At 38.7% G+C, this 16,955-nt stretch overlaps 2 protein-coding genes across 7 annotated transcripts in view; both read right to left on the bottom strand.

The window, feature by feature from the left end:
• Nucleotides 1-1,004: 1,004 nt before the first annotated feature.
• LOC113049671 (uncharacterized) lies at nucleotides 1,005-3,827 on the bottom strand. Its single transcript, XM_026212219.1, has 3 exons — nucleotides 3,340-3,827; nucleotides 3,019-3,261; nucleotides 1,005-2,916 (listed from the first exon to the last, which is right to left on the bottom strand). The coding sequence occupies exons 1-3, from the start codon at nucleotides 3,797-3,799 to the stop codon at nucleotides 1,235-1,237; spliced, it is 2,385 nt and encodes a 794-aa protein (XP_026068004.1). The 5' UTR covers nucleotides 3,800-3,827; the 3' UTR covers nucleotides 1,005-1,234.
• camsap1b (calmodulin regulated spectrin-associated protein 1b) overlaps nucleotides 3,756-16,955 on the bottom strand; it is a 35,058-nt gene continuing 21,858 nt past the window's right edge. For 2 of the 6 annotated variants that reach the window (XR_003276623.1, XR_003276625.1), the window contains 10 exons: nucleotides 16,471-16,562; nucleotides 14,091-14,169; nucleotides 11,699-13,985; nucleotides 11,374-11,510; nucleotides 11,045-11,259; nucleotides 10,838-10,940; nucleotides 10,577-10,698; nucleotides 6,996-7,114; nucleotides 4,778-6,914; nucleotides 4,280-4,699 (listed from right to left, as the gene is read on the bottom strand). Coding sequence is in view for 2 of the 6 variants with exons in the window: in XM_026212205.1 (XP_026067990.1) it covers nucleotides 6,618-6,914; nucleotides 6,996-7,114; nucleotides 10,577-10,698; nucleotides 10,838-10,940; nucleotides 11,045-11,259; nucleotides 11,374-11,510; nucleotides 11,699-13,985; nucleotides 14,091-14,169; nucleotides 16,471-16,562 (3,451 nt within the window). In the remaining 4 variants the exon portion in view is untranslated. Of the gene's footprint in view, nucleotides 3,865-4,278; nucleotides 6,915-6,995; nucleotides 7,115-10,576; nucleotides 10,699-10,837; nucleotides 10,941-11,044; nucleotides 11,260-11,373; nucleotides 11,511-11,698; nucleotides 13,986-14,090; nucleotides 14,170-16,470; nucleotides 16,563-16,955 lie in introns of those variants that run through there. The other 4 variants (XR_003276624.1, XR_003276626.1, XM_026212205.1 and 1 more) reach the window with 4 other exon arrangements.

The following is a 16,955-nucleotide window of genomic DNA, read 5'->3' as shown; positions in this document are numbered from 1 at the left end:
CTTTAAACTACATAAATAAAACATGACAAATTTTACATTTCACAATACATTAGTTTTTGCCTTCTGTATTAATCCATTGTTCATTGTCATTTCCATCAGTATATGGAGCTGACATTTAAAGCCATCATGGAAAGCTGCTTCATTTTACTCTTTCTATTCTTTTAACAGATGTATTCATCTCTGACTGAACAGAAAATGTGAACGTCCACTTTGTGCAAAGTAGCTAAGATTGAATACCTCTCATATCATTCTTACCTGTTTGTCTGCACGAAATAATGTGACTGATGGGAGTAAAAGCAACGAAACGGGAATCCTTGTAGCTATTGTTTCAAATATTTATAATTCTGTATTCATGTTTTTTGCGTATTTAAGGAATTTTTCTGTCTTATTTTGCTTCTACTGATCTGGCATATCAGATTATTAACTGCTTAGCTCCAATACTGTCAGTAGTAATTGAACGTCAACCCTTGACATGTTGAGCAGAATACTGTATAGCTCGTCAGACTATTTTCATGTTTTTTGCTTGCGTAAAGATGTTGTCACTTACATTCTGTCCATTGTTTATGGTTTTCTCATGCAGATTGCTTTGGGAATGTTTTTAAAATAATGTTTTCCTAAATTTCTAGCCATAATTGGAAAGGATATGCATAATGTGCATGTTAAAAATCGCCTGCCAGATTCCTTATTTTTGACTAGTTCCCTGAGATTTAAACCTGATCGGCTGATTACAGCTGTTGTAATTTACAACAATTTCTTTGTGTTATTTTTTCCAGTAGTTTTAGAAAAACATGGACCATGCATGTCCTAATATTGCCAAATGTGTCAGAGAACCATGTTTACATTTGCTGGCTCCTGTTTTTGGATTGTGCTGAACGATCTTCTAAATTTTGTACAATTTCTTAAATGAAGTCTGTACCTACATATAAGAATGAAATCAATAAATGCTGCATGCAGCCAGAGAAATGTGGCATTATTTTTCTCCCAATAGATACTTCGACTGTTGATTCATAGGTTCACACATTTATTTATTTTTATTTACTAATGCAGTAAAAAAAATCCAAATGTCTGTACATACCAGGTGCATTTTTACATACCGTTTCCATTATTAGATTTTGTATATTTTACAGTTTGTTTCGCAGGTTTCACCTTACAGAGCATAAGAACAAATTATTTTGAAATCTTTTTAATATAAATTTTTCCATCAATTGTATATTTAGAAACATACTTCCAGTACTTAACGACTCTGTTTGAGTTTGGTTTTGTTTTTTTGTGTTTGTCTCCACCTGTCTCGGGTCCAGCGCCCGTGATTTTCCACCACCTCATGTAGCAGGTCTATAAAGGTGTACTCATTGCCCAGCAACAGGCTGTCATCTTTTGGAGAACCTCCCGGAGGGGGCGCTCTTGAGTCAGACCCTTCACACATCTGACCTTGCCGTGGTCTCTGTGCAGCTTTCCCTGCTCTCTTGGATGGCTTCTGCAATTCTGATGCAACCTGCTCACTTTGGTGAACTCTGTGTGCTTTTGTTTTTATGTTCTGTATTTCCTCAACGTCATCTTTGTTGTTTACTTCCTCTCGAAAAGCAGGCTTTGACTTGCTGCCACCAAATGATGGATTAAAAAAACTGAATTCAGAGCAGACTTCACTTTCATCAATTGGCGAGTTCTTGGAGGACAAGTCAGAAAAGATGTTCGACTCGAGACCTGACATCCAAGTTTCCCCATTTGAAATAATTCTGCCATCCTCCCTTGGTGACATATTAGAGAAGCATTCATTTGCATTGAAATGCAGGACTCTTTGATTGGATGACTCCAGACGTGCCCTGTAAGTGTCCTCATCAATAGTGACCCGGACATCTTCCATTGGTAATGGGATTTCAGGCAGAAACTCTATTGCAGTGAACTGTGGGGCAGTTGGGAAGATTGCAGGAGAAATGTTGGGTGGAAATGGTCTAATTTCATGCCTGCAACCAGATACAAATATTAGTTGCGGGAACACATTGAGGACTTGTTGATTTTGAGCCCACTGCTTCTTCCACTGGGCCGCAGTTGGAGGCCAGGTAAGTACACGCCGAATAGGTCTTGAAGGTCTAGATGTTCCTTTAGCAGTATTCTGATCAACCCCAGTGGTCTGTTTTTCTGGATCAGCACCGATCGTGAGGTATGGCAGGTTTTCATCAGGCTCCTCAGACTGGGACGTGACATGTTTTAGCTGGAGAACATCTTGACTGCTTCCTGCTCCATCCGCCAACTCGTTCAGGTGATCCAACACATTGTTCAACACTCTATGCTGATGAACGTCTTTATCTACGCTTGTTCCGGCTCGAACGCTCTCATCAGTATCTTCATCTCTAAGCTCCTCATGTGATTCCAGAGCGTCAGTGGTTTTACTAACCTCAGTGGATCCCTCTTTCTCCTCATCTGCTATGCACTTTCCATCCTCCAACTTCTCCACCTCCTCAGTATTAACAGACACATTGTCTTTTGTTTTTTCTGAGATCATCCATCCATCGTAATACTCATCATTCCTTACCCCAACTTCATCCGCTTTTGTCAGTTTAGAAATCATCTCCATCCTGCACAAGACCGGCCCAGCAGATCTCACACGTTTAATGGGTTCTCTGGTGTCATATGGCCCTGATGAATAAATCTGGTAAATCTGTGATATCTTCTCATCTCCAGCCACCATCTGGTTTGCCGTCAATAACACTTCTGTTGTGGAAATATGCTTTTTATTAGCGATTTCAGATTTCACTTTTCTGTTTTCTTCTCCATTGCTTTTTGCAGTTGATTCACTGGTTCGAATCATTTCTGATTTCTCTGAAGCAGGTTTTACAGTCTGTAGATGTCTCCTCTCTCGTTTCCTGTGATACAATGCTGAAAGGACACAGATGACAAGAACCAGAGCACACAGTACCACTGGTTACATAATAAAAGGTTAGTCATACACAACGGAAGCTACCGGACATGAAAGTTACCCAGCTGAGGGCTGAATTAATGCCATGAATCAGTTCCACCTACCAATAAAAATGATTAAAGTCGAGTGACCAATTATAAGAGGTTTGGTTATTAATACAGTGGCAGGGTTCCCTGTGCCAGCACCTCCAGTGGTCAGGTTCATAGTGGCAAGACTGGTAGTGGTAGGGCTCATGGATGTGAAGGTTTTACACTCAGGTACCTGCCATACTGGTACACCTTCCAAATAAGGAGGGCTATTGCAGCACACCAGCATCTCATTCTCCAGAAGAGAGGCATTCTGCAGACCTGCAAGCATTTATCAGAGTATCAAAAGTTTATATTTCAACAGCATTAGATAAGTACAAGATGGAAATGAATGCATACCTCTCAGGTATTTGGCAAAGTCATTCACAGAGCAGGAGCAGTCCCAGGGATTTCCATCCAAGCTGATCTTTGTGCCATTAAGTGGAAGAAACACATCCGTACTCAAATGTGTCAGTTTGTTGTTGGACAGGTCTAAGTGCCTCAGTTTACTGAGACCAAGAAAACTGCTTGGGGTTATAGTGTGAACCTGGTTCTGAGACAAATCTAAGTTGAGCAGGTTTGACAGCCCATTAAAAGAACTATGATCCAGTGTAGAGATTTTATTATTTGAGAGTCTGAGTGTCTCAAGTGTAACCTGATGGCTGAACCAGTTTGAGGAGACTTGGGAGAGATGATTTTTGTCTAAATTGAGTATTTTGAGGTTTTGAAACCTATCAAAGGTCTGCGGTCCTATTGCTGTGATACCTTGGATTGCCATAGTCAGACTGTTCACTGAGGTCAGACTGGTGCTGTTAAACATAGACAAGCTGATTTCTCCTAAACCACTCACAAAGATAATCACAGAGGTCAAACCAGCAGGATAATCTATAGAGAAAAGAGGAAAAGTTCATCTAAAATAACTTCTCAACACATCATTCAAAATCTTTATGACTTTCCTCTATAGAACATAGAAGGAAATGTTGGGCAGAATGTTCAAGCTACACTTTTCCAAACAATGAAAGTCAATGGTGACCAGGGATCAGGTACGATTTCCAGTGAAAAAACATTTCAATCAGTTTTGCTTTTGTTGAAAAGATTTTTTTTTTTTAATGCTGTCAAACGATTAATCGCATCCAAAATAAAATGTTTTGTTAACATATGTTTGTGTGCTGTGTATATTTATGTATATATAAATACACACACATATATTTCAGGAAAATGTTTATATATTACATATAAACTGTATGAATATAGACATAAGTTTCTAGTATATTTTCTAAATATATACTGTACAGGTATGTGTATTTATATACAGTATACACAGCACACAATTTTATTTTGGATGCGATTAATCGTGTTCATTGACAGCAATAGTTTTTTGTCCTTTCAGTAGCTTGACATCCACTGGTCACCATTCACTTTCACCAATTGTAGAAGTGCAGCAATAACATTCTTCAAAACATATTTTATTAAGCCATAGGAGTTGGAACGACATGAAAGTATACCGTGACAACTATCTTTTGAGAGATCTATCTCATCTCAAATGCAATTATCCAAACATATCTGACCAACTTCTCTAGCAGTTAACATGCACATACTATTTGTGACCATCCTACTGTACCTTCTGGTATCTCTTTGCAAACAAAGTCCGTATCGGTGTATATACAGGGCTGAAACCATGCCTCATGTATATACTGGAACACCACAAAAATAAAAAGAGCTAGGCAGAAAAAAAAAGAAACATTCGTCACAATTACTTGATTTTGAAGCCAACATCAAAGAGTGCAATAATACTCACCGTGCATCCTGACCAACATCAAGTAACTAAGTCTTCTTGTCTAATGACCATCCATCCACCGAATGCCTGACCTGTTGAGCCCCCCGCTGAGGATAAACCACCAGTTACCAGGATACAAATGTGTCTTCAGTGGACTGTCAAGGATACAGTGCTTGTCGGTGAGGCTGTGGTGTTCCAGTTGACAGAATTTGGGACGCCCATCACGAGACCACAAGTAATTAGACTGCCATCATCTCTTGCAATCATCCAACAACAGTAAAGCTATGAATACAAAAGTTTATCAACTGCCGACATGAAAAGTTCACGTAGAGTCAATTTTGCACAATACTTGGTACTAATATTCATTACTATGAGGTAAGCTCACGTACAACGCAAAAGGTGTTATAAAATAAAGTGGAAGATGACAATGTCAATAATTAAAAGGGGAAAAAAAATAATGAGAATGAATTTGACTTGAAATATTTATTAATTCTCAGTCTTATTTAAAATAAATAAAAATATGGTAAAAGAAGCAAAACGATCAAGAATGAATAGTAGTGTTTAAAACAAACAAACAAAAAGAAAACAGGTGATCAACATCAATACAATCTTTTAGTTGAGATATAAAAACACACAGGCAAAACTGCAATTTAAAATTAAACAATGCAACGATGTAAAGACAAGTCGAACACCTATTATTTGGAAACAGTAGTTTAAGAATCATTAAGGGGCTGTCAGTGTGCTCTTTTCTGTGTTAATAGTGTTTGAGAGATGTTTCTCGGTGTATAACAGAGTACCTTCACCTTTCACAACTACCTTTAGGAGAAAAAATGGTTTAGTAAGCCCTTTGAAATCTACCCCACTATACACCTTCATGAGCAAACAAATAAAGTGCATGTGCAACACTCAATTGATCTCGACACCAAACACGAGGCTTTTATGAGTGTTCTCCAACATCTAAACACAAAGATGTCGGCAGTGTTGACACTTCTTTCACTGAGGAATGTTTTCAACCTTGGTAAATAATTAGACCGCGACGGCAAGGGAAGTAACCGATTACGAATATATTAAATACTGTCATTCAAATCGTTTACAGCGACACTCTTCATAACAGAGCATGCTGCTCTTTTGCACGAGAAAAGCTCCAGTGCCAACATCAACATGATTACATTGCATGATAATATTACTTAAACATGATCATAAGTGCACCATAGTACAGACTGTCCAGAGGAGAGGCCGCTACAGAGTAGAACAGAAGAGAAGAGAACTGCATTTGACACGTATCAAGGTCTGTTTGATTCCCTATTGAAAGGACCACAGAGTTTCCAAAAAACAAGCTATAGCCGAGCTGATTTTTTTTAAAGCACTGAATAAACAGACATAGAACCACAATGCATGAAGGCCAAAAGTATGCAGACCTGGGATTTCCCCAGTGACAACAAAGGAGCAGCATGTTTTGGAGGCAAAAACGTTTTGTTGAGGGCCCAGTCAGCTATTTTTTACATGAATTTGAGTTCTGGCAGTCCTTAGAGCCAGCAGACATGTTTTGAAGACGCTAGGAGGAAAACGTGTATCCCTCACAAAAAAAAGTGGAAAACGAATCAAAAACAATCATGGGGGAAGTGCTTCGTTTAAACGAGCTAATCAGTGCCAAACTAATAAATACTTCAAGTAACAAAAAAATGTATCATGTAAAAAGACCACAGGATTGTGAGTAAAGGACTACTTCAACCCAGAACACATTCAAATGAAGTGCATGTTCGTTCATGCCTGTTTGTTTGTCCAGCGAGCCTCTTCCATCCAAACTCTGATGGAAGCAGTTAAGTAATAACGGGAATCGTTGCAAAAGTGCAATCGAACTTCACTTTCCGCTTTTTTTTGGCCCTGCAGGTCTTTTGGCTTGCCACAGGTGGTTATGGATAGTCAGCGCATCTACACTAACAGACACAGTCTTGGCAGGGATTACAGTGAACTGCTTGCGGTCCGAGCTGTACTTGTAGAGTTTGTCAATCATCTTCTTAGTGATGCTCTTGGGCCCTGTGCCGGTGAGCTTGAGGATCTCCTCTGTGTCGGGGAAGTAGGAGTAAAGAGCTCTGAACTGACAGCCACTGTCCCGGAAAAGAATCATCAAGTGGTTGGATTCGCACTTCTCCAGCTCCTACCGGTCAAATAATTGAAAAAAAGTAACTAAAGGTAACAAAACTGATTGGTTACATGAAACTGCAAACTGGTTACACACCTCAAGAATGGAGTTCTTCTGCGGTTCGTTGACTTTTCCCGCTAAGCAGCAATGAGCGATGGCGTTGTGGATTATAGGCTTGTTGGACTTTGAACTTGGCTCTTTGAAAAGCTTGGGTCCTACAGTGACAACAACAAAAACATCAATACACAATAGACATATGAAGCATATAAGGTCATGGATTTATTTTCTCCTTATCTTTGATTCATTCTATATTTTACCACATATACACTACCGTTTGGTAGTTTTTTTTTTAATAAGCCTCTTATCCTCACCAAGGCTGGATTTATTTGATCAAAAACAAAAAGATTAATATTGCGAAATATTTTCTATTTGAATATATTTTAAAATGTCATTTATTCTTGTAATGATTTCTGTGATATAGAAATCATTTTAATATGCTGATTTGTTGCTCAAAAGGCAGGAATTTGGACCAATGGGATTTCACTGTGGGCGGGACTATCAAGTGTGACAAATAGAAAACAACTTACCGATAATACATTGTTTTTCTCTGCTCTCATGGCTGGTTACGGCAACAACATTTTATCCCCTTAGATTTTTCACTTGCCAATTTTTTGTTTCACCTGGTTAGGTCATGATATGCCTCTCAGAGCACTATACATCTCTCGCTGATGCACACTAGTATGGAAGCATATGGGTAGCATTATTCAATTTGGGATGTAATATGCAAAATGACAATGCAATATGTAAAATGGCAATGCATTTCTGTATTTACATTTACATTTTCCAATACATCTGTGCAACGTTTGGTGCAAAATGAAAATGAAAATTAAATTACATAATTTTCATTTGCCATTTACTACACCAGTTTTAATATGTAAAATGAATATTAATTTTAACGCTTTATAAGTTGCAAAATTAAAATGAAAATGTATTACAGAAATGATTAGATATGTCTAACATGTTAAAGCAAAAACTGTGGCAAAATGATCATTTAAATGCTATTTTTCTTAATTGCATTAACACTCACAGTCAAGACACTTACGATTGCATTTTCATTCGGTGTCCCGCAATGAATGTAGCAAAACTCAATGTGCACATTGAAAATGCATTCCGAGCCGATCACGTGTCCCCGCCCTCGCGCCACGTCAATCATTGTGTGAACAAGGCGGGGCTTACAGAAGGTCAGAGACTCAAGTCTCAAGAAGAGGATTCAAGTGAGAGAACATGGACAAGACAGTTGGTCCGTGTATGTTTTGATCATTTCGGTTTATGGCTTCAATATTTCATTCGGACTTGTGGGCGGAGCTGAAACGCTGCTTTCATCTGATTGGTCGAATCGGATCGGTTTTCATCTGACAGCCTTCAGCTGAAATGTCTGAAACTACACTCACTGTTAATTAGCATAATATTTGAATCAGATATAGCTGGGCACATAATTCGTGCTGCTGAGACCTGCAAATTATTTCTAGGTTGTAGTATTGTATGAATATTGTCCCACTGATAAAAACAGTGCAAATAGTTCTGTCCCTTTGGATAACAGTAAAGTGGAAATAAATATAGTTAAATTTATGAAATAAAATTAAATAGGATTTTTTGGGAAGGTAAGTCTGGCCAGTTATACAAGCAACACGAGTCGGACGAGTCTAAAGATATGAGCTGAATTGGGTGAAACATTAAAGTTCTAGTCTGTGTCAATTACTCTCATAATAAATAATAATAATAATGTTAACTGTATTTTTCGGTATAAGTTGCATCAGTCCAAAAATACGTCATGACGAGGAAAAAAAACATATATAAGTCGCACTGGACTATATGTCACATTTATTCAAGACCAAGAGAAAACATTACCGTCTACAGCCGCGAGAGGGCGCTCTGGGGTAGGCTACAGGAGCACTGAGCAGCATAGAGCTAATTTTACTATTTTTATTTAGAAATATAACTATATTCATTTTTACAATTATTTATTAATGTCACACACACACACATACCTAGTGCCTTATGACTTAAAAGATTGAGAGTGGTAAATGTTACAGACATGGAACTGTTCAGTCTATTATTGATTTTAATTTCCACTTCACTGTTATCCAAAGGGACAGAACTATTTGCACTGTATTTATCAGTGGGACAATATTCATACAATACTACAACCTAGAACTAATTTGCAGGTCTCAGCAGCACGAATTATGTGCCCAGCTACATCTGATTCAAATATTATGCTAATTAACAGTGAGCGTAGTTTCAGACATTTCAGTGCTTCACTCGCACTGACTCTTATTTTGCCTGAAAGAATGACAAGACCGAGCTGAAGGCTGTCAGATGAAAACCGATCCGATTCGACCAATCAGATGAAAGCAGCATTTCCGCTCCGCCCACAAGTGCGAATGAAATATTGAAGCCATAAACCGAAATGATCAAAACATACACGGACCAACTGTCTTGTCCATGTTGTCTCACTTGATTGAATCCTCTTCTTGAGATTTGAGTCTCTGACCTTCTGCAAGCCCCGCCTTGTTCACGCAATGATTGACGTGGCGCGAGGGCGGGGACACGTGATCGGCTCGGAATGCATTTTCAATGTGCACATTGAGTTTTGCTACATTCATTGCGGGACACCGAATGAAAATGCAATCGTAAGTGTCTTGACTGTGAGTGTTAATGCAATTAAGAAAAATAGCATTTAAATGATCATTTTGCCACAGTTTTTGCTTTAACATGTTAGACATATCTAATCATTTCTGTAATACATTTTCATTTTAATTTTGCAACTTATAAAGCGTTAAAATTAATATTCATTTTACATATTAAAACTGGTGTAGTAAATGGCAAATGAAAATTATGTAATTTAATTTTCATTTTCATTTTGCACCAAACGTTGCACAAATGTATTGGAAAATGTAAATGTAAATACAGAAATGCATTGCCATTTTACATATTGCATTGTCATTTTGCATATTACATCCCAAATTGAATAATGCTACCCATATGCTTCCATACACTAGAGCTTCTAAGTCTCCATGATTAAAAGTTAAACTACCTCATCCATCACTCTGACACCCAACAAATGACACAAACCTTTCTATTCTCCTCCTAAACATGGTTCAAAGACCCTGAGGTGAACAATAACAAGATAAAGTTGATCAATGTCAAGTGTAACCATGCCATACTGAGGCATTACCCAAATAATTTACATAAACCCAAGTATGTTTGCACTGATCTTTGAATACATAGCATGAAAAGGTAGTTCTAATTTCAAACTAATTTTAGCTTTCGAGCCAAGCAATGCCTGTATTTATTCTACAAACATAAGCAATAGAACAAAAAAAGATGTATTTTCCCTGTAAAATGCATTAGTCAACATTTTTAGCTAATCAAATATATATACCCACTGATATATACCCAAACAAAAAACAGATGTGCACTCATATACTCAACTACACAGACAAACATTGCCTGATGCATAGTCAAGATCAGCATGCTGCTGTTTTTAACAAAGGAGGTTTTCCTGGTGTAGCGAAATCTAAAACAGTGTAAATTATTTAGTACTCCAGACCACCATGTGGTACCCAGACACAAATATAAACCACTTGCATCCTACAGAATGGAAAGTGAAAACTCACCAGTGTATTCCGCCATGGATGTTGATGTAATGGAAGATGCAGTGGAACCGTTGTCCCAGTCTCTCTCTGTAGTTCGACTGGAATTGCGACTGAGGCCTGGAAATGAATCTACTGACTCTCCTCTGTTAATGGAAAGAACGAACAGCAACATTAAAGTGCTTTGGAGGTCACAGTCTGAATACAGTTGATTGATTCTAAAATAAATTAATGAAATCCAAGCACGCGTCTGCACACAGCCTGCACCACATGGGAAGGACTTACCGATGAGATCCCGCCCCTCCCGAGTTGACACTGTCTGGTTCAGTGGTGGCTACAGAGGCCAGTGATAGGCTAGAGCCAGACTGTGCACTGATGAGATTCTCATCTGGTGAGGAACATGGTTTCATTATTTTAGTTTAAGTGTCATCAAACATGTCTGCTGTTGGCTCAGTAACAATGCAACAGCAGAAGGCACAGTTTAATACTTACTGGTAGCAGGACATTTGTGAAGTGTATCAACTGATGGTTCTTCTTTTAGCGCAGACTTCAGCCTTTGTTTTTTGGGCTTGGGCTTGGGCTTGGGCTGAGGCTGCTCTTGCTCCTCACACATCTCCTGCTGTTTTCTTCTAAGGTATTCCTGTTTTATTAACTCTCTCCTGGCTTTCTCCTCCTCTTTTCGGAGTCTTTCTTCTTCAGCTTTCCTCCTTGGAATTGGAAAAGAAAAGAGGCTTAAAACATACAAACTTCATGAAAAAGTTACAAAGCATCTCTGTCACAGTTACATTCATCACAGATGACACTTCAAAGGTAGTCAATACCTGGCTTCATCTCTTTTCAGCTCACTTTCAACCTCAAGCTGTTGCTTGCGGAGCCGAGCCTCCTCTGCCTTCCTCTGTTGTTTTAGCAGAAATGCTGCTCGCTTTTTGGCCAATTCATCCTCTGCTTTTTGCTCATCCTGCAGACATAAAACAACAAAATCAGTAGGAAAGTAAAACTAGAGAAACTTGTGCCTAAGTGGTTGTTTGTAGTTGCTAGTGTGTTACTTAGTGGGGTTTCTTGGCCACAAAGTGAGTGGGAAAGTTTACAAGTCATAGTTAAATTAATATTTTGACTTTTTTATTTTCTATTTTAATATATATTTACCTTGAAAAAGAAGCCCATGCCAGACTTCTTTTCCCCATCGCTCCCATCAGTGGTTACGTCCAATACATTGGCACCTTCTTCATCTGGATTGTCAGCCAAATCAGACAAGTCTACCTCGATAAGATTGACTTTTCCTCTAGAAATATCTTCTGAGGAGACATTAAACATTTCTGGCTCATCATCAAATGTAGCTTCAGCATCCTGTAAGGTAGTGGACATAGATTCTTGGAAAGTGACACCAAGGGCCACAGAACTTGGTTCCCTTGAGACCGTCCTCAAGTTAGCTTCATCATTAAGGTGGAATGTAGTGCTTTTTGAGTTCCCTTTGTCTTTGTTGAATGAGTCTGATCTTGTGGAGTTCTGCACAAAGTCCTCTGGCTCTGGTTTGGGGGTCCTGCCCCCATGAATGGACTTGGCAGAGGGGCTGTCAGTAGGTGTAGGAGTGGAGCTCTTTTGCCCTTTGCCATGCTCCCTAGCTAGCAACAGCTCTGAAGGTTTGGTACGAGGCCGTGCTGAACTTAGTTTGGGTGGTTTTCGTACCACAGGGCTGCCACTTGGTTCAACAAAATGTATTGAAGCTCTGACCCTGGGTTCAGATGCATTACTTTGGTCACTGCTAGGTGGTGGAGCAGCATCTGTTGGAGACTGAAGATTCTGCTTCATGAGCATTTCCTGCTGGAGCGAAAGTTGCATCATCTGCTGCTGAATGTTTCCTATAGCCTCGTTCAACAATTCAATGGAGCGGTTGCATTCATTAAGATCCATCTCTTCGTCCATTTCTAAGGCACTAGGAGACACAGTACCCCCACCTGCCCATTCGAGAGATGCCTTCTCTGACTCTTCAGCCTCTTTTGGCCCATCTCTCAGAGCACCAACAGAGGTGTCGTCTTTCGAGGATTTCTCTTTTTCTTGATTGAGTTTTTGGCCATCTTTCAAGTAGTACTCAGACTTCGTAGGCTGAGGGAGAGTATCGCTCTTCCCTTTCTTTACTATGTGCAGGAAGGCTGCTTTCCCAAGCTTAAGCCTTTGTCTTGCTGTCAAGACCTCCATTTTCTTCTTTTGGGATTCAATTGCACGTCGCTTTTCTTCAAGTTGCATGTGTAGTTGAACAATTTCGGAGGCCAGCATGTTGGCACTGTCCTTGTTCTGTGGTGTGGGACTCTGGTCTCTTTTCATCCTCCAGGAGGTTAGAGGAAGGGGGCAACTCTCCGAGCCATCTGGTGTGGTCCGCTGTGAGCTGCTTGTGCTGGAGCGGATATCTTGATTGCTACCAAACTTCTGCATCTTTCGTTCAGCAAAACTGGTCATGCGCACACTCCCGCTAGCTACACTGCTGACCTGGGACTGACCAGGGCTCGAGCACCTACTCCCACCATCCTTATCCTCATGTTCCTTTACATTCATATCTTCCTGCAACTTTGCTGACTCTTCGTGCTCCTCATAGAACAGTTTCTTGTCTGGATGGAGCTCTTTAGTGAGCTCTGCATCCTGTTCCTCAATGGTCTCCACAGTCTCTATATCAGACCCTGGATAGATGTCCCATGCTTGGACAGTCCTCTTATCTTCAGGCACTGAAGAATGAAGGTAAAACCCAGGTGACCGCACAGCAGAAGATGGCTCAACACTACTTGTTGCCAATGGTCTGAAAGCTTGCGTCTGCCCAGGGGCTGGAGGCACAAATTCCCTGGATTTAGGCTCAATAGTGGTCTCAAACTCAGAGCTAGTATTGGGGGTAAAGGTCCGGTTGAGGGTGGATGGAGGTCTCCGTCTGGAAGATGAAACAGCACCTTCTGCTCCTGCTACTTTCCGGTCTAATGCTCGCTGCCTTTCCTCTCCCGACTCTTCTTCCTTATTTAGGCATACTGACTTCTCTTTGGCTGGCCGGAGAATTGCAGGCATCAGAGGTTCCAGGAAGAAACTGGCTGTTCGGGAATCTGAGGATGCGTCCTCCTGTCTTCCCCAAATGCTGGTTTTAGCACCAGGGGTAGCATTCTGTCGCTCCGCATCCTCAGAGTCTAACAGGGTTGTCTCATTCTTGGATGAATCTGGCCTGAAAATAGTTACAAGCTCATCCTCCTCATCCATGTTAACGTTGCCCAGCAGACCATGGCCATTGATCCGCCTAACGTTGCTCTGACCCGGATGACTCTGGTGCTTGGGTGTTACAGTGGAGGCCAGGCTGTCCTCACTGATAGAGCAAGTCAAACTAACGCTGTCGCCCGAGGCCAAATCTGCATCACTGTCCATAGCGGAGTGGAGAACATACCGATTCAGCTGAGACAGTGGCCTGATTATAATAACAGTAAGAGAATCATGACCAAACAAAATATAGATTTGATGTAATATCTTAAAAGATACGTTAAGTACTCATATTTATTAACAGTGTTGGTACCTCTGCCGTTTATCTGACCAAGCCACTGATCCTCTGGAGTGACTTTCTTGCGTAAAAGAATTTGAACGATTTCTAAAGGCTGGTAAAAAAAAAAAAAAAGCACAAAAATTGGATTAGCAGACTCTATTACACTCAAGTCACTCACATTATAAACTGTAAAAAGGAACATGCTTACATGATAAAGTTATAAAAAAGAATATTAAATGTACTGCACAATTGATGCTTTCATTCAAATTACCATAATGCAGAAGTGCCTGAACTGTCAAAGATGTTTGTTTTGGGTATAAAATAATATTTATCTGTAAGACAAATATTTTTCATCCTTAAACATTCTGGTTAGGTGTTTGTTCTATACCACTAATCCCAATTAATAGGATTCTATTCTGTTACAGATTCTATACAAACTTTGTTGATGTTTTGTTAACTTCACATTTTTGTGAAAATTTAAGTTTACAATCATAAGATAACAAAAATAAATTACCAAAGGTGCTAAAAATCATTTCTATTTCGGAGACTCTACATTTCTGAGTATCCCTTCCATGTGAGCATGAAAATTAATATTTTCATATGAATGGCATTAGAAACTTAATGCCATACCCGTGCTTAGAGCTGCACAATTAATCAAATTTCTAATTGCGATTACAATTATGGATGCCCCAATTCCGTATTCATTGAAAGCGGCAATTAATATTTCTAAGTCCACTTATGTTATTCTGCACACTTAAGATGTTTTTTTTCTTTCTACATGTTATCTTATGTGTATTTACATTGTTTTAGTTATCGTATAACATTATAATACCATTCATACTTTTTTGATAATTTAAAGAAGAAACCAATCCGATGTATAGTTGATATTTGAGGCTTAATACTATAGAAAAGCACTGAAGGTTTTTCAGTTAAGAGTGTTTTCAGCTTGTTTATTTTCATATAAAAATTAGAGCCTGACCGATATGTGGTGTTTTTGTTTTGGTGCCGATGAGATATTAAAGGAGTAAAAAAAAAAAAAAAAAAAAATCAGCCGATATTCTTTGTTTATATTATAGTACAGTACCAGGCAAAGGTTTGGACACTTTTACATTCGTGTGTCCAAACATTTAACTGATACTATATATAGAATACAGTATATACATAAACAGAATATATATACACATAAACATTTTTTGCAATGATCACTCAATATGTGGTGATCAAAGACTTATAATAATGTGACAGAGATATGTAATTGAGGCAGAGCATTTAACAAACTTTACTGTCCAAAATTAGTCTGACATCAGTGCACTGAAATGCAAAGTTTAAGTTTATTTAACTTTAATTCAATTAAATTCAATTCCATTCAACTTTATTCCATTGAAGTTTATTTCACTTCTTCACAGTCTTCACACACAGAAAAAACTTACTAGAGAAGAGTGACATAATATAGTGGAGAACGGGGAACAAAGTAATGTGAGGTTAGTTTAAACATTTATTTTACCATAGTAAAAATTGAAATCTAGCTTAAGGAAATTTTTCCATCTCAGTTTTCATTATTTATTTAAAATGAGATAAATCTGCTATTATTTTAAATTTCCAATCTATTATTTATTATTTGTAACACTGTGTTACAATGTGCTATAATATTATTTTAATCTCCAACCAGTTATTTATTATTTGTAACACTGCATTACAATGTGCTATAATATGACATTAGCAATGTAATTTACACCATTTACTATTTATTTACTATTGATTATTTCACCGTATTCATTGTCAAACTCCAAAATCAGATCATCTTTAATTCATAAAAATGCCATTATTTTAATTTGCCATTAATAAGACAATGCTTGAATGTTTCCTGCACAAAAATCCTCCTTACTGAAGGGAAAGTGTTGACTGGTCTCATTCGAAAGAGGGCCTCTAGTCGTACACTCTATATGCGTTCGAGAGGGTGCCTCGAGCTGAAGGGATCCCCAAAATTTGGTGCGGATTCGCTGCGACGTTACGGAGATATGGCCTTTCAAAATTTCAGTGGTTTTTCAATAGACTTATGTTTTAAAGCATTTCATCCAGGTCGCCAGTTGCAAACATTGGCGCCATTACAATGGCGTAATTACACCATTTCAAGAATTTTATCTGCATTATATATTCTGTAAAATAAATTAATTAATTCACATCGGCGGCATATTCACAGACACTGAAATATCAGTGACAGGGTCATATCAGCCGATAATATTGGCAAAACAATATATCGGCTGGGCTCTAATAAAAATACAGCATGCAGTTGCATAAAAAAATGGTATAAACATAATTCAGTGTAACTTGTGATAATTGTAATTAAATCGCAATTACAATTTCAAGGGAATAATCGACAATTATGATTTTTGTCATAATCGTGCATCCCTACCCGTGCTTTCCTCTCCTGGCTGAGCTTTCTTCTGTCTTTGTCTCAGTGGAAGTAGTGGGTGGGAGGGGCTAAAGCTGGAACTCCCTTTATTACTGAAACAGCAAGCAGAGGGCACAGTTGGCAAACCACCAGTACAAAAAATTTGTATGAGTGGTCTCCAGGCCTATCCAGTGAAAATCTAATCGGAACTGACACTACGCATTTTCCATGTGGATGGACAAATATAGACAAGCAGCACTGCTCTGCTTACGCCTTATGAGTTTTTTTTAAAAGCACTAGCATAATATTAAAATGCCTTTTAATTCCAAGTAACTATTTTTTAATATCGGTGTCAATTAATATCCACAATAAAGTTAAAGTTCTTTTGAGTAAGGCAGGGCAGTGCAGTTCGGTCTCAGCATGTCAGAAAGACACAGGCACAACATGACAAAGCAAAGACATGATGGGACATTATGATTCAGGCGTGAATCATAATAACACAAGCA

The sequence above is a fragment of the Carassius auratus genome, chromosome 30 (assembly GCF_003368295.1).
Source record: "Carassius auratus strain Wakin chromosome 30, ASM336829v1, whole genome shotgun sequence".
In the NCBI taxonomy this organism is placed as follows: domain Eukaryota; kingdom Metazoa; phylum Chordata; class Actinopteri; order Cypriniformes; family Cyprinidae; genus Carassius; species Carassius auratus.
This window is presented reverse-complemented; position numbering and strand designations above follow the sequence as displayed.